General features: G+C 43.7%; 1 protein-coding gene across 3 annotated transcripts in view; it reads left to right on the plus strand.

Annotated features, from left to right (window-relative positions):
• The first annotated feature begins 6,451 nt into the window (after positions 1-6,451).
• The window catches only part of PHAF1 (phagophore assembly factor 1), a 36,347-nt gene continuing 17,553 nt past the window's right edge, over positions 6,452-25,245 (plus strand). For all 3 annotated transcript variants that reach the window (XM_009955692.2, XM_086468963.1, XM_086468962.1), the window contains exons 1-6: positions 6,452-6,565; positions 11,414-11,496; positions 15,368-15,451; positions 20,025-20,068; positions 20,379-20,458; positions 25,019-25,113. In XM_009955692.2, the coding sequence (XP_009953994.1) occupies positions 6,502-6,565; positions 11,414-11,496; positions 15,368-15,451; positions 20,025-20,068; positions 20,379-20,458; positions 25,019-25,113 (450 nt within the window). In that variant the 5' untranslated portion in view covers positions 6,452-6,501. The remainder of the gene's footprint in view (positions 6,566-11,413; positions 11,497-15,367; positions 15,452-20,024; positions 20,069-20,378; positions 20,459-25,018; positions 25,114-25,245) is intronic.

Below are 25,245 nucleotides of genomic sequence, written 5' to 3' on the forward strand. Positions count from 1 at the left end.
TGGAAATGTCTCTGGAGGCAAAACTCAGCCCAGAGGAAAGCCCTGCCACTGTGCAGCATCCTGACTCTGTAAGTGCTTGGGATAAGGGTTTTGTGGGGTTCTATAGAAACAGATGTTTTACTTTTTTTATAAAACCTGTGCTTTTTTTTTTTTTTTTTTTTTTTTTTTTTTACAGAAGCCCTGTGCTCTGCCCCAGGGTGAATTTTCCCACGAGTTTTTGATGTGCATTCACTAACACCAAGCACCTGGCTAGACAGTAGCCGAAGGCAGGCCGAAGCAGCCAGCAGCTCGCTAGAAGGACGGTCCCCTAGCACCAGCTGCCAATGCCGGCAGCTCCTTGCTGACTGCCCCGGGAAGGGCCAAATGACTGCCACCTCTGCTGACTGCCCCTCACCCTGCTGCACCTCTGGCTCCCTGCCCGGTAGCGCCGGCACCACGGGGAGCTGGGCTTCGCACCCTGCCCACGCCTGGTAGCATCTCCCAGGCTAAACCACCCCGAGAAGGAAAGAGAAAGCGGTACATCTGTTTCTAATGAAGCCAAAGCAAATTTAGATCTAGCCCTGCACGAATCAGAGCTTTTTAAATATATCTGGCAGGGATGAGTTCTGCGAAATACACGTAACCGCACCGGCCGTTGAGCAGGGAACGCTGCCGTCGCACTCGAGCGACGCAGAGTTGCTGCTGCTGTGTGGTTAACAGCACCTCCTGCAGCCGGCTTTTACTGCTGCTCCCTTTCCTTCTTAGAAATGCTTCGTCCTCATCCAACCAGCCTTCTTCCCTGCCCTCGCCCCAGCCTTGTAAAATACCCTGCAAGGGGTAGGGGCCAGCCCAGCTGCTGCTCTTAGTCGATGTTGAACGTAACATCTTGGCACCTTTGGGTGAGCGCTGGGAGCCTCCCATTTCTGCCCATCTCTCAACACCAAGCATAGTGCGAAAATGCAGGGGAGGTTTTGTAGCTGCCAGGAACCCAAAGCTGGGATGTGGGAAGTGATGCTGGTGGCCACTGTGGTCCTGATTGAGCAAAGCACATGCCAAAGCCTTGCCGTGCTCTCCAGGCCGTGCCAGGAGCACATCACCTTTCTATCCCTGACCAAGCACAGAATCACCTCGAAAATCTTTATTCTTGACAGGCTATGAGCCCAGCGCTCCTGGGGCTGGCAGGGAGAAGGATGCTCTCCTGGAGCCTGCAAGCATGCCCACGGAGGCTCTCTGGATGAGGCTCACCACATGCTGGAGACCTTGTGTGTGCAGACAACTGGTCCATTGAAAAAAGGCGCTTTCTGCCCTGCTGCCCCTTGGCTGCAGCATCCGCGGGCAGAGCAGTGGGGCAGCTCCTCGCACCCCGGCTGGGTGCTGATGCCGCACATTCTGCCCATGTTAACCTTGGCTGCTGCTCCAGCGGGTTTCTGGGTGATTGAAAACATCCCAGCAGGGCGTGCTTAGAGCAGGGAAGGAGGGGAGAAGTGCTGAGCCAGGGAAAACTGGGGCCAGGGGTCTCCCCGGGGAAGGGCCAGGCTCAGGCTGCCAGCCCTTGCCTGGCCAGGGACCCCTGCGCTGGCACCGATGGGGCGCAGGGTGCAGCATCACTCTGCCTGAGCTGGGTCCATGGGTGCTGCTTACCTCAGTGGGACCCAGGGCACCCGAAGCTCTTGGCTGTGGGATAAATGCTCTTGAAGAGGTTGGATAAATTCCCCGCTTGGAGAGTCTTAATGTTTTCCCCAAGAGCGCAAGAAAACCCCCTTTTGCTGTGCAGCCAGCGGAGTTGCAAATGCTGTTTGGAAACGTTTCTAACTGCAAACCCAAAGCTTTTCAGCAGGAAACGCACCTCCAGAAAAATAAGAGCAACTTCAGAGCTGTAAAGCAAATATCTTTCCCCCAACCAAAACAGTGCTGCCAAGTTTGGGGTCTGTTTCCGGCGCATTGTTCTGGGCAGCCGCAGGGCAGATTTCCTTACAGGCATAATTTGCATCACTGTTGAATCTTATCGGGAGAGGGCAGCTCGTCTTCACTGTGAGCCACTGGTGCTTCCCCCCCCACACAGCCGCAGCCTCACGCCTGAAAGCCCTGGTGCATTTTTGGTCCCTCATAGTAGCTTTTGCATTTTTTCTCCTTTCTTTTGACCAGCTGGATTACAAAGCCCAGCTCTTCTCTGCTAACGTCTCCTGTGGAATTTAGGAAAGTCATGTAAAAACCCAGTAATTCCCTACAGCTGCCAATCCCACTCCAAAATGTGATGGCAGTGCAAGCCTTTGGTAGCAGGAACCCGGATTACCTCCGATGGATGCACCCACTGCCTTTCCTTCAGTTGTAAACATTAACAATTGAGCCAGTCTTTTAAAAAAAGTTATATTTTTCAGAAAGCTGTGCATTTTTTCCTGAGCCCTGAGACCAAACTAAGGTATTTTCCAAGGATTGCTCCATAATCTGGAGAGACAGAAGGATTTTTTTTTTTTTTTTAAATTCAATTTTTACCTGTTTCTTCCCTGATTCTTGAAACTGGAGGTTCCTACAACGATGGTGTTTTGCCCAACCTGCCTTGAAAATGCCATCCTGCCTGGTGTCACCAGGGAAGCACAGGAGGCTCCTCTGGTCGCTCTTGGGGCGTTTGATTTCAGCTGCCCGAATTGGTCTTTGCTCTCGACCTTTGTCAGCCCCGGCCAGGGAAAGTGCCCAGTCCTTGGCAAGGACAGGCAGTGCAGCTCTGTCCCCAGCATCCCCGCAGCTATCAGCTGCTCCTGGCCTCTGAACACAACCTGCAGCACAGAGATGTCCAAAGGGAAAAACATCCCTGTGTCCCCCAGGCAGCTTGCTGGTGCTGGCTGTGGTAGGAGCAGAATTGGTGCTGCGGGGAGCAAGGAGTCTTTCATAACCACTGTCCCAGCTGTGCAAAAAAAAAATCCAACTCAGCTTGCAGCTGGATCTCTGCCCGGGATGGTGTCTTCAGGCGAGGAGAAAGCCAAGGAAAGGATGTGCCCAGAGGAGAAGGAGGTGACCCCGGTGGGTCTCTAGCCTTTCTGCAGAGCTGAGGGTTCCCTGTCCCCTCCCACTGCCCTTAAAGCAAGTGGTTAGAAAGCAACATGGAAGCTGCTTGCCTTCGATGGTGCAACCACCATCTCTGCAAACAAAGCCTTGGGTGGGTTTTCTGCCTTCTAGTGACTTGGGATTTTTTTTTAATTTACTTGTCTTGGCCAGTGGAACAAGTGCTGTGGTCTGCAAGGAAACCAGCCCCTCTGGGAATCCAGGGAGGACACCTTAGGTGCATGGGGGTATTTTCCTACACCCAGGGAAGCAGAGGGCTGGGGCTTGGTGGTGGCATGCATGAGAGGAGGTGCTTCATCTCCAGGTGTGCCTGTGATTGCTCTCCTTCACGATGCTGAGGTGGGATTTTCAGCTGGCTGGGATTTACTGCCACTCCATGTCTGATCCCCAGGACTTCCCTCCTCACCCTCAGGGAGTCACTGCAGTCAACCAGAAAACACCCAACACGTCTGCTGTATGGTTCTGCTGCCCTTGCCTGCCCCCCCATAGGCTTTGCCCTGCCCTCCCAGTTATTTCAGGGGTGTATTTTAAGCTTAGAGATGTAGAAGGGGCTGGCATGCTCCCTAGATGAGAGTTCTCTGTCAATACACTGGTTATTATTCTAAAGAGCAAAGCCCCAGGGTGGCAGGGCTGGGAGGTGGCAGTGGCTGGGACACCAGCCTTGGCAGCACTGAGCCCTCCTCTGCCTTGGGCTGGGCTTTGGGGTGATGTGTGAAAAGGGATGGCAGGGTAGAGGCTCATCCAGAAATCAATTAACTTGGGATTTATTTTTTTCCCCAGTTGTATTTGGCCTTCTTTCTCCCTGCTTTCTAATCTCAAAACCTACGTGGGGAATTCAGCTCATATTTCCAATATTCTTTTTCAAAGGATACTGAATTATTTTTTTTAATGAAAGCCCAGCCTGTTGCATTCCTCAGTTTGCAGCACTGGGCACTCAAAGGGCACCGCCTAATGCAGGAGTGGGTTGGAGAACTGTTTCTGCAAAGCCCAGCTTATCTGCATCCACCCACTTTCCATCCAGCATCCCTACCTGAGGAGTGCGTGCACACTGGACCCAGTTAAAAGTGGGTGCTGGGGTGTCCTTCATGTCCTGTTAAATAAACGGGGTATGCAAGATTTCTAGCTAGGTAGGTAACATATGTACACACACACACACACACACACATATATAGTGAGTCGGAGTGCTGCAGGTGGCTGGCGATGGAGGATCAGCCCGTGCTCCTGGGAGAGGAAAGCTTAATTTCTGTTTTTAAGCCAATAAAGATGTGTCAGAGGGCTGGAAGGAAGGGGGAAAGTTGACAGCACCTCTGCGCTTTTCAGCATATAAAGATGTCACTGGGCTTGGATTTAAAAAAAAAAAAAAAAAAAGCAAGCAAGGCATGAATAATAAATAGAGCAACATGCAGCTGACTTCAAGGGAAAGCTAATTTCCCCGGGGCTCGCTCCATGCCGTATACATTAAACTCTTGCCTGCTTCGACAGCTCTGTGACCAGAAGAGAGATGCTGGGAAACACAGTGTTTAGAGCAGAGCCTGGCCGAGGTCCTGTTCCCAAATGTGACTGGGATTTCTTTTTTAAGACTTTGATTCCCCATGCCAGCAATGGCTTGGTCTGCCTGTGGCAACAGAGGTGTGACTGTGCCTGTTGGTATTAGTACATACTGGTTGTTAAAAGAGTTGTGTGAAACTGTAATGGACAGCTTTTCTTTGCAGCTGGCTTGGGAGTGGTGTACAGCCTGTGCACACTGGGTTTGAGAGAGCAAAGCGCGATGCTTTGTCGCGCAAAGGCCACATCGGTGCAGCAGGCAGCTCACCAGCAGGCACTAGTGTAGGCGGGAGGGAAAGAAAATGGCCCCTTTTCCACCCGAGAGCCAGGGCTTCCTGAGCAGGCTGGCTGGCTTGGGGCTTTATGAGGATCGTACGTTTGCTGGTGACCCAAGGAGCACGTGGAGCATCTGATGTGAACGCGGGGCTGCTGGTGGGAAGGAGATGCAGCGGGAAACCTAGCAGAAACCTAGCAGAAACGCAAACTTCTGTGGTTCACTGTGTGAAATGTTTTTCAATAGTATTTTCTGCCTCGCTGCAGATGGTGCTGGCCTGCTGCAGACCTCCGATGGAGCACAGGATGTTCGCTTCATGTGAAGCTGGCACAGGTCGCACCGTTGGTCTTTCTCTTGTTTATTTTTAATTCTCTGCTTATGTCGGGTGATGCTTGCCCTGGTGCCGTTCATCTTGGATCATGTTTCCGCTGTAAAAATGGGTGAGGGTCTGATGTGGGGTGGCTGAGGTGGCAGTGGACGGGAGGTGGCAGCCTCTCAGCATCTTGGGAGAGCTCTGTTATCCTCATTTGTTGCGTGGATGCCAACTGCTTGCACCTGCAGCCTTCTGGGGTCTTCTGGGTCTGAGCAAAGCAGGTCCATGCATGGTGACCACCCCTCGGGGGAAAAGTGGCCTTCTTTAGTGACAAAACACTCAGGTGGTGATCCTCCTGTTTTCCCAAATAACATTGCAAAGCCAATGACCTCATTATGACTTTCTTCCTTACTGAGTCATTCCTGGAGTTGTTCCGGTAACTTTGCTCGTGCCACTGACTAATTGCTCCTTAACTCTTGCCCCCGCCCTGGCCTTTCAACTGGAAAAACTGGATGCAACTGGGTTGGTTTGGTGTTGTTTTGGTTTTTTTAATCCTGAGTTTGCCATGGCGGGCTGTGACATGGCATAACTAGGGTTGCATTGTAGGTCTGACACTCGTCTGGCGACAAGGACAGTGGGTGGCGGTGGGGCTGTGCCCACCGTCCCCAGGGCAGCCCCTATTCTCCCGCGGCGGGACTCGAACCCTCAGGCTCCCCATCGCCGAGCCGACACCTTCCCCCCTCACCCACGGCGGCAGGGCGGGGCGCACCTCCCCTGGCCCCGCCCCCGCCCCGCCCCCCGCGCGGGCTCGCCTGACGACAGCTGCAAAGCACTTTTTCAGCAGCCGCAAGTGAGGTGAGTTGCAGCCCCGCAGCGTGGGGGGGAGGGGGGCCATACCCCCCCCCAACTCCCCTCCCTTCGGCGGGCGGGGGTCGCTGTCGATACGTCCGGACCGAGCGGTGAGGCGGCGGTGGCGGCTCCACTTCCCCCGGGCGGGCGGGCCGGCGGGGCAGCGGCTGCCCGCGCTCGGTGGCTGGCCTGGGCAGGGCGGCGGGGAGTTGGGGGTGGGGCGCGCAGGCAGCGGGGCCGTGAGGCGGTGACGGGGGGCTGGTTGCTGTGGCCACGGTGCCCGGGCTTCCCCCCTCAGCCCGGCTCGGGGGGCTCCGCTGTGACTCAGCGCCGCCCCCCTGGGGTTTGGGGGTGGCCGGCTTCCCGGCGGCGGGGGGCCGGGGCGCGGGCTGCGAGCTTCCCTTCTGCTTCCCGCAGAGGTCTGGCGCAGCCACCGGGTGACCTGCCGTGCCAGCCCGCGGCCTCCGCGCTACCTGAGCCAATGCTAGATCTGGAGGTGGTGCCCGAGCGGTCTCTGGGGAACGAGCAATGGGAGTTCACGTTGGGTAAGTGTGTGCGTGGCCCCCTCGGAGCTCGCGTGTCTGCCCCGGGCCCCGTGTGCGTGAGCGGAGGGATTCGGGGCCCCTCGTGTTCCCGCGTTCATAAGGGTTCTCCCAGCGCTTTCGGGGCGTTGCAAGAGTGAGAGGGAGTCAAAGCTCGCCTTTCTCTGGCTCTGAAAAATACGAGTGTATGAGCTTTAAGGAGTCCCTTGTCTCATCTTTTGCATGCTGAGTTGTTTGTTGTTTTTCAGCTTGTATGCTTTCTTCTATTCGCTTACTTTGTTTTGTCTTGGACTATTAATTTTTTAAAATAACTCCTAAAAGAGAAGGCGGGGATGTACTGATTGTCACCTGAACGTATGTCAAGGGATATCCACATCTTCAGCTGTGCGCTGATACTTGGTGTAAATACTCTGCTTTCTGTACAAGCTTCATAAAGATGAGCTGAGTTCACAATTTCTTTGTGTTGTTACTGTGTTATGGCATTATATTGGAGAAAGTAAACTTTTGAGACGTTTTCTCAAGGTTAGGTAACAGTATTTCTCCACCTAATGATTCTTATTTTTTCGTCTCTCTGAGAGGTCCTTCCATAGTAGCCATTGCTCTAGTTACTGTGATGAGAAAAAACGTTTCCCCCAGCTGATGGAAATTTGGCTGGTGCTCAGCCCTGGACACTTAAGTGTATAATCGAAACTCAGGTACGGGTTCTTCAGATGACCTGTGTTTTCAAGCAGATATTGGTAGTCCTTAAAACTCTCAGAAAATGCTGTAGCTGTTGCATTTTCTGAGTGATTGTTTGACATCTCAGCGTTGGACTCTCTCTCTCAGTTTTCTGTCTTTGCTGTTGCTCTGTCTAAAGCACAGTTAATGGTGGTAGTAGTTTGGCTAGTTTAAATGGGGCTCTGCATGGCAGCTGTCTGTATCTGCCAGAACTGGAGTTAAGCTTCTACTTGTGCTGCTGCTGTGGTCACCTGTGACAGCAGGGGGACAGAGTGTTCCTTAAAAACACTATTACACAGCTGCCTCAGCTTGGGTCGCACCAGAGGAGTGGTGTTGGGATGGGGTGGGGGGTGGTGTTTATATGAAACCCTTCAACCGCAAAAGACTCTTCATGCTGCTGTGACTTCAGAGTCAAGTACAACCCGATGGTTACGGGGAGTGTTAGAATGGCTATTGGAGGCTAATTATAGTACCTCATGTCCCCCCTTTGGAGTCTCAGTGATTTCCTTATACCGCTAATGTGTTACTGTGCTCTCTCAGCTCTATGTGGCCTTCCATGATCCTTTAGTGCCTGTATAACCTGGGGAAAAGAAAAGTAATCTCAAATTGTATGCCCTGACATTCTTCATAAACACTTCCCCCCATTCTCCTTATAAAAACAAAAAAAGGGAAGAGAAAATGATTTTCATTTTCACAAGAACCCCAAAGAAGCTTGTTAATGCAATCTCATGGTTAAAATTTTATACTGTGTCTCTGTGTATACACACACATGCATAGATGTGAGAGGGAGGAAACTCAGCTGTAATTCTTGGAGTAAACATAGCCACCACGTGATATGTCTAATATATAATTAGCATGACCTGCTGGTATAGAGCAGGAGGCTGACTAGGTATTAAGATACTGAACTTTGTCCTGCGCTAGCGATACTGTATGAAAATTGCCCCTGCCGATAAAGCTGGTTCAGCTGTGTTAGTGGTAACAAGGTTGGAAGTGCCAGTGTAAATGGGATTCTTGCTGCCAGTGGTATTCTACTCATAGTTTGTTTGGGTCTGCTCTTAGCAGAACTAATGGCAGTATTCCTGAACTACTGCTGACTCTGGCTTCCAGTATTGTGCCCACAATGGAGATGACTGAGGGGAAATGCCAGGAAAATTTTTTACATGAGTTTTTGGATTCTGTTTCTGGCTCCAGTGTTGACTCAGTACGTGACCAGAGCATAAAAAATTTAACCAAGGCTGACTGTTGTGTTCACTTAGGTACTTGTGTCACTGCACCTCTCGGGCTACATTCCTGCCGTTTTAAAGGAGAACAATTAAATACTTGTTCTGTAGTGCCTATAGCTGTATTATTAGCACTTGAGATATATACTTTCTAAGGCATGCTTGCATTTCTCTTGCTTTTTATGCTTTCTTTTTCTACTAAGTTTCACTTCTCTTTATTTAATGTGTTACAATTCATCTTTTCTTGGACTTTCTTATATTCTCTTTAATGTTTATTTACTCCAGTACCCCCCTCCTCTTCAAGACACATAATCTTCACATAAGTTAATGCTTCAAGCCATGTTGTTCATGACCAGCGTATGTGAGAGGAGTGTCTTGTGCCACTTGTATCACTCCAGCATTTACGAAAGGGAAAAGTCTGTGATGGGAGAGTCCCAGCACTGATCTTTGTGGGCGTTACTTGCCATGGCTCAGTTTGGTTGACTGATGTGCTGGAAACCATGTTTGCTTCCCTGTTCCCCCTCTGACTGGTGAGCAAGGGAAAAAGAGTTCTTTGTTTTGCTCTTTGATTGCAAAGGCTGATGGATGTTGAGGAAAAGAGGATGTTGTGTGTGTGCGTGAGAAGGGTGGAGAAAAACAACTCAGTTTCCTTACTTCTCCTTTGGCTCTCTGCTGATGGAGGCAAAGGGAGGATACTGGCTCCTCCACACATGTTTTGGGTTCTGCACATTGTTCTTGGAGACCTGAAGTTGCTCATAGCAGCTTCACTAAGCAGCTGTGTGGCAAAATGATGGATTCTCTGTTGCTGAAAACTGAACAAAATCAGTCCATGTCCATTTGCTTGCAGCTTGAGAAAGCTCTGAGTAAGAGAGTCACATGAGCCATCTGTTTGCACACTTACCAACCCAAGATTGCATCAGTTTACATCGGACTACAAACTGAACTTCGTGTTTGGCACACTTTTTTTGACCACATGCTTTCTTACTAAAACTTTAACTACTTCTGATGCTTCCCATCGGCCTGTAAATTCTGTCAGCTTGTTTGCTGGCTTTGCTTGAGCCTTTGCCACTTGTGTTTTCTAAAAGGGCTCACAGTTTTACATATGTAAGTATCTTAGAAATACTGCCTTTGAAAATGGGTTTTATGCTTTTAAATCATCTTTACTTTTTTTAGAATCATAGCTTTTACTAGGTTAAGAAATGTGACACTTTCACAACAGTGTCTTTGATCTTAGCTTCTTGCTGTTATTTATGTTTCTGTTCCATTTTGAAAATATTATCTAACACATAATAACAACTGTCTTTTTAAAGTTCAGCTGCTTAGACTACAAGGCAACTGCTATTTCCTAGATAATAAGAAACAGTGCTGGCTTACTGTGTGGCTCTGTGCATTTAAATTTTATTACTGTTATTAAAACAGTAACTATTCTTTTTGATTTTTTTATATCGTCTTCTGGTTTAGAATTTCTGGCTGAAAAAAAAAAAAAAGTTGTTCCAGGATGACAGGCTAACGTGAAAAACAATTTCACAGGAACAGTTGTATATGGTTTTTACAAACTGATTCACTGTAGTTCTAATCTGTTAGGCTGTTTTGCCAAAACTTGATTTCATAATTGCAGCAAAGCTGCATGTATGGGCACAACAGGCAAGTAGTTTAGTGCAACGGTGAAAATGATTTTTTTTTTTAGAGTTATGCTAGTATTGCATTAAAGCAGTACCTATGGTGATCTAGGCATGATTATAGAGAGAGAGAGGAAGGAGTTTTCTCACTTTAGTACTCTAGATGATGTCTAAAAGGTGCTTTGGAATGTGATGTACAGTTTGAGAGGCGTAGCTAGTAACTAAAAATTTGAATGCCTGAACTGTTACCTGAATAAAAGTGTAGATACACTCGTAAATTTTCTCTAATCAGGACAACTTTCTTAATGCTTGAAAACCAGAAATAGAGAAGAACGGGGCAAGGGTTGTAAATAAAATGTCAGATAACTAGTCTAAATTGACTTGCAGCAATTAGTAGGGAAGTGAAACCTCACAATTATGGGCTCATAACCTGTCTTTGTAAATGCTTGCTTTGAATCCAGGAGCACTATCGCATTTCTTTTAGAAAGGGAACAAAGGTTTTAAGTGTGATAAAGGATGAAATGGTGTGGTGCTATTCTTTCTGCAGAATCAGCAGTTTCGTTCCATTTTCAAGAACTTATATCTGTAAAGATAAGATATACCCTAAAGAAAAAAAATAACAACAAAAATAAAAGCCTTGAAGTTGTGTTAGAGGGTGAATGACTATTAAGCGTATTGCCTCAATTGAACCAAGTTGTTTAGTATGTTTATCTTGTCTGTAAATGGAGAAGATAAAGTTCCTTCCTTGACACAAATGCAGCCATATCAGCAGCTATTGTGGCCTGTTGGGTCTAAGGAGAATCATTGCTCTGTTTTAGTATTTGTATCTATCTTGTATGAGTACTCAGCACTTTATCAAAGGGTATGCCATAAAATGCAGTCTGGGAGCCGACTGACGGTGTATAGGAGTGCTCTAGCCAGCTCTAGTGGAGTTTGGCATAGGCTATTTTATCAGTTACCGCATTGTTGACCCTAAAAAGCAGAAAATCTTGTGGATGGATTGTACAAAGATCTGTGCTTCTTCTGTCTGAACTTAGCTGTTTAATTTTGTGGCTAGAGATACTTTTCTTATATATATATGCCTAACAGACTCGTAGATAAACAATGATATTTCAAAAAAACAAGTCTGTGCTGATACCATGAGTCAAGTAGGCTTATTTGTTGACTGCACACCTTTCTGTTGTAATGTACTGTTTGCTGGTGATGACTCTGTTACCTCATCTGTAACCTTTCTGTTAAAAAAACACTGTTAGCTGGTCTCCAAACTGAAGAAATGCAACTGTTCTTATTTACAGGGATGCCGTTGGCTCAGGCTGTAGCAATTCTTCAGAAACACTGTCGCATTATCAAAAACGTCCAGGTTCTCTACAGTGAGCAGGTGAGTAGTGTATGATTTGGCTGAGTCATTCACCTCGTTGTGTCCCAGAATTAAGGCATTAGGGGTTATACTGGTACTGTGTCATGCTAACATATGTGTTTTGTGAATTGTGGAGCTACCTGAAATTTAATTACACCAAGTTATTGCCACCATGTCAGAGGTATAGCTTTTGTAATAGCTTCAAGTCAAGTGCAGTACTCTTCAGCACAGTGCAGTGATTTACCAGGTATCAGTTTTGTATATGCAGTCGTGGGGTGGTATTGTTTTTCCTTCAAGAAGGGAAATGTTCTGTAATTAGCTGGATAATTTAATTCTAGCCTTTTTTACATTATCATTGTCAAGTGTTGCAGTATTTTTGAAGTACTGAATCACTCATTACTTTCTGCTTTCGTGTTTGGTTCAGTGGTGACAAACACCCTGAAAAGGATTCCACGCTTTCTCTCTGGATCTACAATTTTGTCCATGGAAAACAGATGCAGTAATTTAAACCAGCTATAGATGTTTTAATGATTCTTCATAACTAAGCATTAAGTTCCTAATACGTTTGACTTCCATCAAAAAGGAGACTAGAAGTGAAACCTTTCTACTAATTCAAATGACATGTGTTACATACCCACCTTTACTTTGAAGGAAGTGGAAGGGGAGATGGGACAAAGGAGGATTGTGACTCTCCAGATGTATATTATGTGAAATGCACGTTGATCAGAAGATGATGTCCGTATGTTGTAGATTAGATCTTTGCATCAGGAAAAAGGTAAAGTCTGCTAGAATGTCAGATTGTATCAAAATACTGATTGAGGCCTCATGTGATAGCAGTGAATTCTGAACAGCTAAGAAACAAGCTGAACTCTGAACGTTTACTGCTGGATACCTACTTCATGTAGTTAAATGAATTATCCTTTTTTGTTTCACATTACATAGATTTATGGGTTTTATGATGACTGAACTGCAAATTGAAAGTTTAGCTCCTTGTACTTAATGCATCCGTCTGGCAGCGAATGCATTCCTTGGTTTTTGTATGCTTTGGAGGTTTTTTTAGTTTTTCTTACACGGTGCATTCCAGAATTATTTCTAGATTTGTTTAGATAAGTGATGAGATTCCCGTTACTTTCAGGTTTGTAGAATCACAGAAGGATTAGTGGTCCAGTGCTAAAAAGGAAGGTATACCGCTGCTTGGCTTTTTATGCCTCTTGGAAAGCTACATTGTGCTCGACCATGTACAGTGAACCTTTATTCTGTCTGCCGGGGGGGGAATATATTAGTGTTTTTCTCCTCAAACTGTAATAACTTTAAAGATGTTTTTAACATCTGCATAGTCTAACAAAATAGTAGTTCTCAACTTTGTGGAATAGTTGTGCTGATGATATTTTTTCTGTATATTATTCCGATTCAATGCCTGATACCGGTGCAGTTTTTTCCCAGTGCCACTCAGGGCCTGCAGGGGACCGTCTGGCTATCTGCTCACTCTCGTGCAGAACATCATGCACTTCGTTAGTACCTGAGCACAAAGAGCTGCGGCTGCAGTTCGTAGGAGATTCAAAGCTTTAAATTGTCATGCACAACTTTTATCTAGCTAAACTATACCTGAGCAGCCTTCATGTCTTTCCTCTTTGCTTTCTAAAAGAATGCCTTTGAGCATAGCGATTAAATGTTATTTAAAGTTGTTGCATATGAATTTCTGGTCCTGGAACTCCAGCAGGGAGTATTTCCTTTCTAAAATTTATGACAATTAAATGCAATTACATCTGCTCACAGCTCTGTTTTTAACTTGACATAAATAGGATACCCAAATTGTGCCAAAAAAGCTGGATGAACTGTTTTCTGTGACTAAAGAATTTTAACTCATCTTTGGTCAGTTTAAGTGGGATACTTAGTTGCCTTTGTATGTTTTCCTAAGCCTCTTCCTCTGGATTTGTGTCGATGGGATTGTTCAGTGATAACAATTTTTCCTGCAGCTTTATGTAGATAGCAGTGTAACTGCACATCTGAATTCCTTCCTTCTGGCAGGACTCTCCTGTTGCTTCCTGGCATCATCTTTCATACTTGAGGCTCTATTTTGTGTTTTAAAAGTCATGTGAACTAAATTTGTGCCCTTGAAATTTTTCTTCTATTAGAAAATATGCTAGCATAGAACAGAAGCTATTTGCTGTAATAATTATCAAGCTTTTCCTCAGATGTGGTGGGTTGGTTTTTTTTATCCACTCAGAAGTACTTTTAATGTGCTCATTAATTTTGGAATAACCTTATGAAAATTCTACTGAGAAACTAATGAAATGGAGAGCATATCCCATATCAGAAGAACTCTTGGTATATTTAAATACGTGACACATGGTTTTGCTCTATCTGTAGCCTTTCTAAATTAGATTTATAAGGGGGTTAAAAAAAAAAACCTGTCAGGATGAACATTAGACCTTTTTGTCTCAAGCTCATGGCTATATTGCAATGCTGCTTCAATTCTACACAGTATCACAAAAGTTTGCCAGCAGTAATGAGGTATAGATGCCATTGTGCAAGGCGCTGTGAAGATTTCGTTTAGGAGACAGCTTACGTGCCAGATCACTGGTGTTCAAGAAGGATGAGCTCAAACTGAACGTGCTTCAGGAAAAGCTACTGGTGTGATCAAGGGGAGCAGGAAACCTGTATCACAGGCGGCTGAAAACCCTGTGGCTTTTTTGACCTAGTGATGTGAAGTCTAGGATCTGATTACTTAAATACGTTGTTTGGAAAGGGATGGGAGACGCACATGAGAATGCACAGAAAGTACCCAGGCTAGAAGACAGTGCTGATGTGAGAACAAAGATGTGAGAAAATACAGGATGAAAATTAGACTGCTGACAGTCAAAACACAGACCTTCCCACAGTAAAGAGGAGAGTAGCCGTTTTTTAGGTATCTTGTGCTCAAGTCATAAAAAGGGCTGTATGATGTTGCTGCCTGCTTTAGAACCTATTTATACCCTAGATGTCCCATCCCCATTCTGTCTTTTGCTAGATAACTGCTTGATGCAGTTCTAGGGCATGAATATTGCTGCCTGCCTGTCCTTCAGCCTTTTTACTGCTCTGAGAGAACAGTTGTGGAGGGCAGAGCTTTTTGAAGCAAATGTAATTTGGATGGTACATGATCAAATAGCTGAATTAGGGCCAGCTGACTGTGTATGTGTGGATTGTACTGGTACAGGAGTGAGCAGCTTCCACAATGTTACAGCAGACTGAGATGGCGTAGAGCCTATACAGGCACTGGTGAAGCCAGTGGAATGTCTCCTATTGATTCCAGCAGACTGCAAATGAAGCCTTTAGTTGTTATGATTCACAGTAACTAAGGAAACCGAAATTCACAATGTAAGAGTCTGAAGCCTTCCTTCTGAGGCCTGAAAAAAGACTGTGACACTCTTTGACTTTTGAAGTGGAAAGCCTTCTCTCCATCTTTTTAAGTGTCTGCTTGGTTCTGATGCGAGACTTGGTGAGATGGGCTATTATTTTTATGTGCCAAGAATGCAACAGACTGTCCGTGCATGATGTCTCTGATGCTAAACTTGGAATGTTAATTTTCAAGGTGATTTTGCCCCCCCCCCCCCCCCCCCCCCCCTTGAAGTGATGGACAGCTCCCCTTTTGGAGGAGGGAGAAACTTTGGGGAGTTTCTTGCAGGGTGCAGATCTCACACAGGCACTTCTATTGCTTTTCATCAGGAAACTGAAGGGGTTGAGAGGTTTGGCCAAACATTTTTGTTATGCTTATTTGTTCAACAAGTGGTTGTTTTCTGAGGCAGTTTTGTTTTTCCCAAGTAACCAATTTATAATTATACGATGATATATATCTTAACAAAGAAGCCTTGAAATTAAAAGCCTAACAGCTTTTTTTTTTGTTGTTTTGCAGTCACCTCTTAGCCATGACCTCATCCTTAACCTGACTCAGGATGGAATCAAACTGCTGTTTGATGCTTTCAATCAGAGACTTAAGGTAATAAGACTCCCTTCCTGCAAACAAACCAATGCAAACCCAAACCCTAGGATATATTGACACTTAACAGAGCATAAATATGTGGTTCTTTTAGACATTTAGTTTGCCATATATAGAGCTCTCTTGTGATGGTGAACTGCATTTCTTCAGTTTGGGGGTTAAGTCTTTGTTTATAGGATTAAGAGACTTTAACATTGTACTGGGGACTGTAAGAGTGCTGTAGGAGTACGATGGTCCAGTGTGGTCTCACTTGCCCGCCTTGTCTCCAGTTGCAGCAGAAGCTGTGAAAAGCCATCACTAAAGCTAAGCCTAGGATTTGCCATTAGATCATCAGTTAATGCAAAGAAGACAGTGTTGTTTTCTGCCCAGGTTGTTTCTTTATCTGTGCAGCCATTTTATTTTTGAAAGTAAACTTCCTCCTATTCTTCGTTTTCAGTTGAGTTAGGTTCACAGAGTACTTGTGTGGCTCTGAGTGCATGAATTCTCCCAGAAAGTCACATTCAGGCCTGTTGTGAGCAGCTGCCTCCTGCACTGACTTCGGTTTGTTCTAGATGAGTTTTTATTCTTGTGATCAAAATCCTCAGCCCAGCAATTCTGTTTCTGTGCTTTTAGGTGACCAAGTGTTGATCTGCCTTTCTTTAGGATGCTTTGTGTAGTTGAGATGCAAGATAAAGGGCAGGTTGGTCACAAACCTTCCATGGCATTTATGTTCACAAAAAATGTTATGAAAGTGGTACTGTTCGTCCATACAAAATGGGCAACTGTGGGACTGTAGAGATATGACTAGACCAGTACAAAATTTTGGAAAGCTTTCTTAACTGAAACACTTAAAATGTCTTTTTATAACTTCTTAGTTATTCAGGGTGGTCCTTTTGGCAGGACCAGCTGTGGTTTACAATTGTCAGTGTGGTTCTTGCCTGGCATGCATAAATTTCTCTGTGACCAAAGTGCTCAGGTGTTGATTTGGCTAAGTACTGCTCTAACTGCTGTGCTATTTAACATTTGAAAGCGGAAGTGGCGTTAAATGGGTTGATAAAGAATGGAACGCTTACCCTTTAGGTAAGTCTGGAATATGGTGCTCACATCCATACTTCCAGGCTTTGGAATAGTAGTAGGTAGAGCCTTGTTCTGTTTACTCATTCATGTCTCCAGTAAAACCATCAGCAAAATGTCACTCTCTAAAATGTCAGCCTAGTGCTTTATCAGAAAAATGACTGTAAGAGTGTAGGAGTGTGCTACCAGCTGAAACTTGAGCTCTTTGTATACTTGAAATGAATAGCCACCTAAACTAGTAGTTGTTGGAAGTACTTGTTTCTCTGGTGGTAACCTGTAACATTGTGGTACTTCTGTATTTTTCTTATTTGGAAGAACAATTTTCAGTGCAAATTGAGCTCAGCTGAGGGACAGCTAAGCATTTTTTCCCAGATTTCTGTTTGTAATTGCCTTATGGAAGTTTCTGTTCATAAGTCATTCTGTAATAATGGGATTTTCATTTTTGTCAAGATTCAGAACTTGATTATTCAGATTGTGTCCGTGAATTTACAATTTTCAAGAGAACATCTTGAAAATTGTCAGGTGGATCTTTATCAGCGTAAGCTATACCTGCGGTATGAAATCTTTCCAAAATATATTTATTTCTTAAGGAGACTGAACTCAAAACTGACATAATCACTTCAAATGCATGGCTTGCTTACTGTTTTTTTTTTTTTTTGAATGTTGCGGTCTTGTAGTGTGTTTGAAGTGCTGTGAGTAGTGTTTGTGATGTGTCTTCATCTCCAAACAGTTTTTGAGGGTCTGGATTTGTCGTTTCAACACCCAGTGTTCTGAGAACTATGAAAGAGCTTTTCTTCTCGCCTTTCTCCACAATGTGTTTTAAAAAATCTGTTTTAAAGACAAAGAAAAAAAAATAGGAAAAAACCAAACTCTTCTGGTATGTTGTGGGTCAGTGGTCTAGTGATACCTTTTGTTTGTTTGAACTGTGAGGAGTAAAGCTGTGTAAATGCTTATGATGCTATGAAAACTTACACTTGTAGAAGTGTTCAGAAAGCTTTGTAGAAGTTCTATGGGATCGGTTCAGAAGCGAGCAACAGGACTTGTTAACAAATAGTGTAGGTGTAGAATAAGTAATGCCTGTTTTTAAGATGGTATGACTGTTTTCAGTGTTGCTCAGCAGCGGCAAAACTGGAAGAATGAGGTGCTTTTTTTCCCTTCATGGTTTGGTTGGCTGTTTTTTTTAATACGGCTTGTTATTTGGTTCTGAAAAAGATTGAAATACAGGGTACTAAAATAGAAAGACTTGACAGACCCAAAGAAGCTGGTGCAGGAATAAAGCCCTATCTATATTCCTAAAAAGTTTCCTCCCTTTTTTCAGGGAGGAGAAGGCAGCTTACGCATAGTCTTCACTCACTTTCAGTAGCCAAAGCACTGCAGGAGAGGTTGGTACGTTAGTTTTGAGCTAGAGTGAGAGCAGGTCCAGGACTAGGTTCTGAAAACATTACTATGAATTTTAGCAACAAGGTTTCTTGCCCGTGCTCCCTCTGAGGTGGAGAAAGAGTGAGATTTCACAGCATTGGTCTGTTATTGCTGGGTAGTAGTTAGGTGAACATTTTTGAGTCTTACTCAGTAGTAATTATCAAAACAGTGAGTGGGACAAAACATCAGGTTTTAATCATTTAAACCTGCTGGCTGTGTAGTAAACCTATTACTGAATAGTCCGTGTCTTTTCAGTTTTTGTTCCTCTGCATATAAAGAATCGTGTTAATCCTTTTGACAATGTAGCTTCTGTAGCTTAAAAAATAAATCCTTTGTGCTATGGCCTGTTGCTGTGTTTCCTCAACAGATGTCTTTCATGACTTTCATGAGATCTTTTGACTATCTTTAAATTTTGTGGAGTTGTGCTTGTCTTCCTGTGCTGTTAGTAAAAAGAAATGGTGATGTGGATAGATCTGAGTCATGGGAAGAGGGCTGATGGCAAATTGGTGCCTGTTGGCTGCTGTCAGGGTGTTTCTGTTGTGGGGAACCTCATTTGTGCAACGTGCTAGTCTTGTCTTCGTGCGCTGCTCCTTCTTGTTAGACTTGTCCTTTTGTCTTCCACTGCTGCAGTGTGTTTCAGCAGAACTTCAGAAGAGTGCCCAATGCTCTGGTAGTTGCTGCAAAACTAGATCTGTGTGTGGGGTGGTTTTCTTTATTTTCAGAAACTTTTTCTGGGGGAAAAGATGATGTGCAAGGTCACTAAAAATGTAAAATAATTCCTAGCTTTTCATGGAAGTAGCCTTTGTTTTTAACAAGCTGTGCAGTAAAGGAAACCTGGATGTGTCAAACTGCATTTGTTAAAATACTGGATAACTGGGTTTTTGCAAGAAGCACAATTCAAAGTATATTTATTAGCAAGAAAAATTAGTTTGCTGCTCTTTATGTTGATTCTGCCAAAATGTTCATTTGTTACTTGCTTTTTGTGGTACTTGTTGCTTATATCCTGAAATGTGTGGGCTTCCCAAGCAAACAAAGTGCTTCAGAGAACTCTTCCAACTTTTTATGAGTCAACAGCATACCATTAAATGTTGACTTTATTTTTATTTTTATATATATAGTGGTTTAAGCATTGCAAGTTGTTTTAATTTAGGGTTATTTGCTGAGCTTCTCCCAAAACCAAGACTTCCTTCTTAGCTGGTGATATTTTTAGGCTTTAAAGCCACACTTGGTAGCAAGCTCCCTGGGGATTTCTACTTTAGTTTCTAGTTGAAGAGTGAGTCCTTTCTAAATCTGCTAGTGATTTGTTGGAGGATTATCAAAGCAATGAAAAGTATTTTACCTTTTCTTTACAGAAGTTATGATGTGCTCTACGTATTTTCCTTTTCCTGCTGATACAGGAACACATATGTAGGGTGGAAGAAGCTTGTGTTTGACCATGGTTACTAGCCAAAAATAATCTGCTTAAAGTCCAGTCTAGCCTCAAGATCCAGTAACAGTCACATAAAAATCATATGAAATCAATCTCGAATGCACGTTTGCAGTAATGTATTCAGAGTAAAGGATCCAAACCTAATATCTGCAGGGAGGGGAGCTCCTTGGAATATTCAGTAAAGTCTAAAATATTTAATAAAGATCAGAACTAGGTGTTATGGCTTGCTCTGGTTCTTTGGGGAAGGCTGTTCTGATTATCTTCTGTAATGCCTGAGGAGACTGCTAGATGCCTTTTTATGTTGTATTGAAGTGGAATACTACTACTTAATCTTGCTATTACTTTCCTTTGATCTTGCTTAAGAGTAATCTTTGCAGAAATCAAGATGCTCATGGATCAATGAAAAGATTACTTTCTGCAGGGCAGTGCTGATTTACAGGGATCTGGAGGTACTATACTGAGCCCGTAGTTGTTCTTCCGGGCTTGTTTCAGATGCGCAGTTGCTGAGTCAGATTTTGGAGCTCTGTCTCTGTCAATGTGGTTTATCCTAGCAGAGTTCTGTGAAGGAGGGGAGTGAGCAGCACTAGCTAGTCTTGCCTTTTAACAAGAGTTTGCCTCTAATGATTCATTAATGTGTGAAGTATGGTAAAATTTCTGTTTTCTGTGTTTCAGGTGATTGAAGTCTATGACTTGACTAAGGTGAAGTTAAAATATTGGTAAGTGATTTAAGACCTCCTGTGATTTCTTCTTGATTACAGTGACTGGTTTCTCTTTTTTTTTTTTTCAAATCCTGAATTAATTTTTTCAATCATTCTTGTTTAAAAAAAAAAAAAAGAACCCAACAAAATAACTGTCTAAAAAGAATTTAGATATTTATCCTTTCTTGAACATAGTACTTGGTTAAACTGGAGTTTACTCTTCAGTCTTGGAGACTTCTTCCAACTTAAATGTGGTATTGCCATTAGTAAGTGTTGGTAGCATCCGTTCAATATACTTAAGGCAGATTAATTTTGTTTTCTTTTTCAGTGGTGTCCATTTTAACTCTCAGGCAATTGCTCCAACCATAGAACAAATTGATCAGTCATTTGGAGCAACACATCCAGGAGGTAAGCTGAAGTATTTCTGAGAAGCACACCTCAATTGACAGACTTCTTTCTGGAAAGTCTTCCCTGCACGTCTGCCTAGAGAAATGTGTAGACACTTATGTTGTCAAATGATCTGAAGCTCTGTTACAGAATGGTCCTATCGTTATAGCTGGGATATCATATAAAATGTTCTGTAAGGTCAATTGTGACTTTCCTCAAGTGAAATAGCGAGGCAGAGAGTCATTGGCACAGAATGGTGTGATCAGATGCTATTGATGATCTGTTTTGAACTGCCAGTACTAGAAAATTGTGAGCTGCTTTGCTGATGCTGTTGTTTTTACACATTCTTATGCGTGGCCAGCTCTCAAGTGTCCTTGGGGATTATGTATCCCGTGAACGTACAGACACTTGAGCTGATCTGTGTGCAGAGTCAGCCAGGACTGTTTGCTCAGCTCCATGCACTGTGGTTATACCCCTTCTTGGGCAGGATCAAGTCTGAACCTGTGTATAACTGGCTTGTATCTCCCTGCGCCCCCTTCCTGTTACTGGAAGCACTGGGGAGGTGTGAAGCCAGCCTATGTGCAGTATAACCAGAACAAGTGGCTGATCCCACTCTGACTCTGCACAGCTTCTTGGCTGTTCACCACCCCTGTAGCAGGAAAAAGGCAACCTTTAAGCTCCTTGTTTACGTGTGAAAATGGAGAGTGTATTTCAGGGGTTTGTTAGGTGATGAAAATAAACTAGTGGTGAAGCTGTGAAGAGGATATTTAGAATTAAACTGCTCAGGAACCTTCGAGAAACGGAGCCACAAACTGGCATAACAAAGATTAACTCCATATAGGTAAGATACCCTTTTTAGAGCATCACTTCCTATTTTTAGCTTAACTCAGTCCATTTGCAGCAGTCAGGCTGATCCCAAATAGGCTGGCCGCCTTTTTGATTGATGGTGATAGCATATCCAGTCTTTGTCCCTGTTCTCTGCAGGCAATCTCTTGCATGTTAGAGAACAGGATTTATTAACTGTGGAGGGCCATGTGGCTGAAGCAATATAAGTGCATAAAAGCCTGCTGTTGTAGATGAATATCAGATTGAGATAAATGAGGCTTGGAGGATTTCTAGCCATAATACTCCCAAGGACCAGAATTGGCCTTCTTAAACTTCACTTTGGTCATGATATTAAGATTTCCTCTTAGGCAGAAACTCTAAGATCTGTAGTTAGATCTGTTATGGAAATAGTATGTACAAGAGCCTATGTAGAATTTAGGAAGGGTGAAAGTGTTTCAGTATCCCTGACAGTTTATAGTTTTTACTTGTTCTGTGATGATGGTTTATTTGCAAATACTTAGAGGTGAAGTGTTTGCGAAGTTGTGATGTTATGAACCATAAAAAAACCATACCCAGCTGTAAGCATTGCTCATGATAGAAATAGCATGTTTTATTACTGCCTAAAATTGTATGCAAGCTCTTAAAAACATGGTTTGGTACCACGTGTCATTGTGCTGAATTTGCCAGATCTTGTGTGCCTGTTGTATTCAGTTAAGAAAACTTGCACACTTTCTACATCTGATGATAAAAGATGTTATGAAAAGTTAATAGTGACATGTAGATATCAAAACGTGTGTTGGCCTCTCTTACCATTTCACTAGTGCATTTGTTTGTTCAGTTCCCTCACTGGAAACTTAGTATCTTCCATTAACAGCCTACTTAGCAGAAGTTAAGTGCTCTTTATTAAGCTGCCTGTCATAAACAGTTTGAACTGTATCGCACAGTGCAAGTCTTTAACTCTCTTTTTTGTTTTTTCCTCTCCATTTTCTGAAAAGGAAAAGGCAAAAACCCTGAATAGTTTTCAGCGTGTCAGAGGGATGATGGTAGCGTTTTCATGTCCCAAAAAAATTTGGGCTGGGGTGGGGAGAGGAAGGTGGGAAGAGAAACCTTCCTCTTAGTGTGACCAAAGTACCAAATGTCAGTTTTCATGAATGAAAGTGTGGCATAACCATCCCTTTTCTTCTCTTTACCAATATTCCTCCAAAACCCCAATGCAAGCCCTTTAAGTTTCAAGTATTTTGTTGTTTATGTCTGTGTTAAGCTCCACTAGAATTTCAAGCAAAATGTTGTCATTCACCTAAAACCAAGGTGGTTGCAGCAGAACTTTCCTGCAACAGGATACAGTGATTATTTCCAAACATATTTCAAAAGGTTAGAAATGGTTTTGTGTTGAAACCGACCTTCAGTGAGCAGGTTTGGTTTTGCCAAATCAGTGGTTTTAAAAACGAAGAGTCATCAGGAAAATTGCAACCGGCTTCATTACTTTTTGGCTAATGTTAGTTTGAAACCTTGTAGTGTTTTTGTTATGGGGCTGATTTGAAATATGACCACTTTGAAGGCCATTAGCTTCATCCAAGCCAAGATTTTATCCCACATTTCCATGATTCTCTGACCTGACCCCCTGCTGGGAAGCGCTTGCTCTGGCCAGTGGTTCTGTGGAATCACATCCTGTTCTGAGTCCTCGTGGATGTGGCTGTTTGCCGCAGTGCCATTCAGCATGGATAGGGGCAGTGGCATTGTACTGAAGTCATAGGGTAGAAGGAAGAAATGTCCTTCGCTCCTGCTGCAGTGGCCTTGCAAGGACAGGAGGGGTTCCTGTCTTCTACCTCTGTAACTCTGAAACTCTGAGACTTCAGAGGTTGCCCAGGCTCTAGGGTGCCAGAAAAGTCTTGTGCTTGATGCCAGGAAGACTTGACTTTTGGATCGGCCTCTGCTTTTACCAGGACTGTGTCTGTTCTGCAGCCTTGCTGGTGTCAGTGGCTTTGTCCTGTCCTGCTCTACAGAAAACATTTTCCAGCTAGTCACGCTCTGCTGTTTTCCTGGAAGGCAAGCTCTCTCCTCTTCCTTCTCCCAGCAGCAAAGAAGCAGTCTTTTTGCTTCTGTCAGCAATTTTGAATGGAATTATTCTGCAGAGTACCTGTGTAGTAAATAAATTAAAAATAGTAATAATAGAAAAAGGCTTACCTTGTTCAGTCATGTGGTTGTGACATATGGTCTTGAGGGAGACATGAGAGAACTTCGTAAGGGTAAAAGCATTCCTTGCCCTTTAAGCCTAAACATCAACAAACATTGCAGGGGATGGGAACTGATGCGATTTTATATAATCAGATATCACACTTGGCATGACTAGGGGAAAAACACTTCTCCAGCTGGCTGTGGGCTTTGGAAAAGATGCATCATAATTTATCACATGAGAGAGATTTGTGTAATTTTCCTGCAGATCAAAACATTTCCCTCTCTCAACACGTTTTCTGTTGAGTGACAAGCAGGGGAAAGTGCTCTTAACCAGCACATTCTGCAGAAAAGGCAAATGATGACTTTTGAAAGCTTAATGCTTATTGCTCAACTGTTTTTTTTCTTCTATCCTGGGCAGTCTGGCATTGTCCAGATATCTTGTGACGTGTCTCAAGTTGAACATTTGAAAGGCACTTTCGGGGAGGGGAATAAAATTATATGCATTTTTTCTCTATGCTATATCATCTTGAATATAAAAATGTAAGAAGAAAAGGGAATATGGAACCAATTTCCTTTGGTAAAGCGGAAGGAAGCAGCTTCTCTTGTTGGAGTGTTTCTTTGTTGTTTTTTGCCTCTGCTGTTTTCAAACTGGCTTGCAAATGATCCAGCATGTTATGTTACAAGAACACTGTGTTTCCTCCTCTGGCTACCAGGCACAGGTTGAAGTTTGGTAGCATCAATCCCAAAACTGTTCCCAAGCTCCCAGTCCCCTGGGATTGCTTTTAAGCTTTCCACAGCCTCAAAAAACAGCACGTCTTGTTCGAGTAAGTGCTGGGATGACTTTTATTGCTGTTTATAGTTGATGTTGTGCAATTTATTGCAGTAAATCAGGATATCTCGTGATGTGATGACAGCTGGAAGTCTGTGTGTGTTCTAATTTATTACTGCTCTTTGTAAAAGCTGACCGGTCAGCTGGTATTTCTGGTTTTAATTATCATTGTAAATGGCCCAAGATCTGTGTGTCTGAAGCATTTTCTTCTTGTGCCATATTACTCCAGAACATGGGTAGCTGAACTGGGGCATGCAAGCAGACACTCGTCTTGGGAAGAGAGGTGGAAGTGGCAGGGAGGTACCTGTGAGCTCCCACTCTGGAATGTGCTGCCTGGTGGTGTGAAAATGGAATTTGTCAGTGTCCTGGGCACATCTGTCTAAGAGACTTTCTGGTTAATATTGTACAAGTGTTTCACATAACAACGAACAGAATTGTTTTGTACTAATAGTGGTTGTTTAAGCTACTTTGGGAAGATTGAGGAGTAATTGATTGTCAGGTTGTATAATTGTATCATTAGGGATAGGTTAGTGCCTACAGGCTTGCGTAGGCAACTCTAATGAATCTAAGATTTCTCTTATTGCTATGTTTCTACTCAAATTAAAAGCAAAACGATTACTGTTCTGTATAATTGTGTTCCTCCTGCATCTTGAGATGTAGTAAATTCATTGACATAATGAAAGTGTTGTTAGATCTGGAGAATTCGTAGTTTATTTTGTATAACTCTGTTTTTGCTTTCTTTTCCCTTTTAGTGTATAATTCAGCTGAGCAGCTCTTTCACCTCAATTTCAGAGGACTGTCGTTTTCTTTTCAGTTAGATTCCTGGACTGAAACTCCGAAGTACGAGGTCAGCAATCGTTCTTAGTTAATGGATAGTCTTTTTGCCTCTATGGTGCTTGCAAAATATCACCTACAGTGTGTCTTCCCTGCAAGCAAAAGAAACCAGTAATTTGAAAGGAATTTAATTCCTCCAGTTGTG

Source organism: Leptosomus discolor, chromosome 8 (genome assembly GCF_034619465.1).
Source record: "Leptosomus discolor isolate bLepDis1 chromosome 8, bLepDis1.hap2, whole genome shotgun sequence".
Taxonomy (NCBI): Eukaryota; Metazoa; Chordata; class Aves; order Leptosomiformes; family Leptosomidae; genus Leptosomus; species Leptosomus discolor.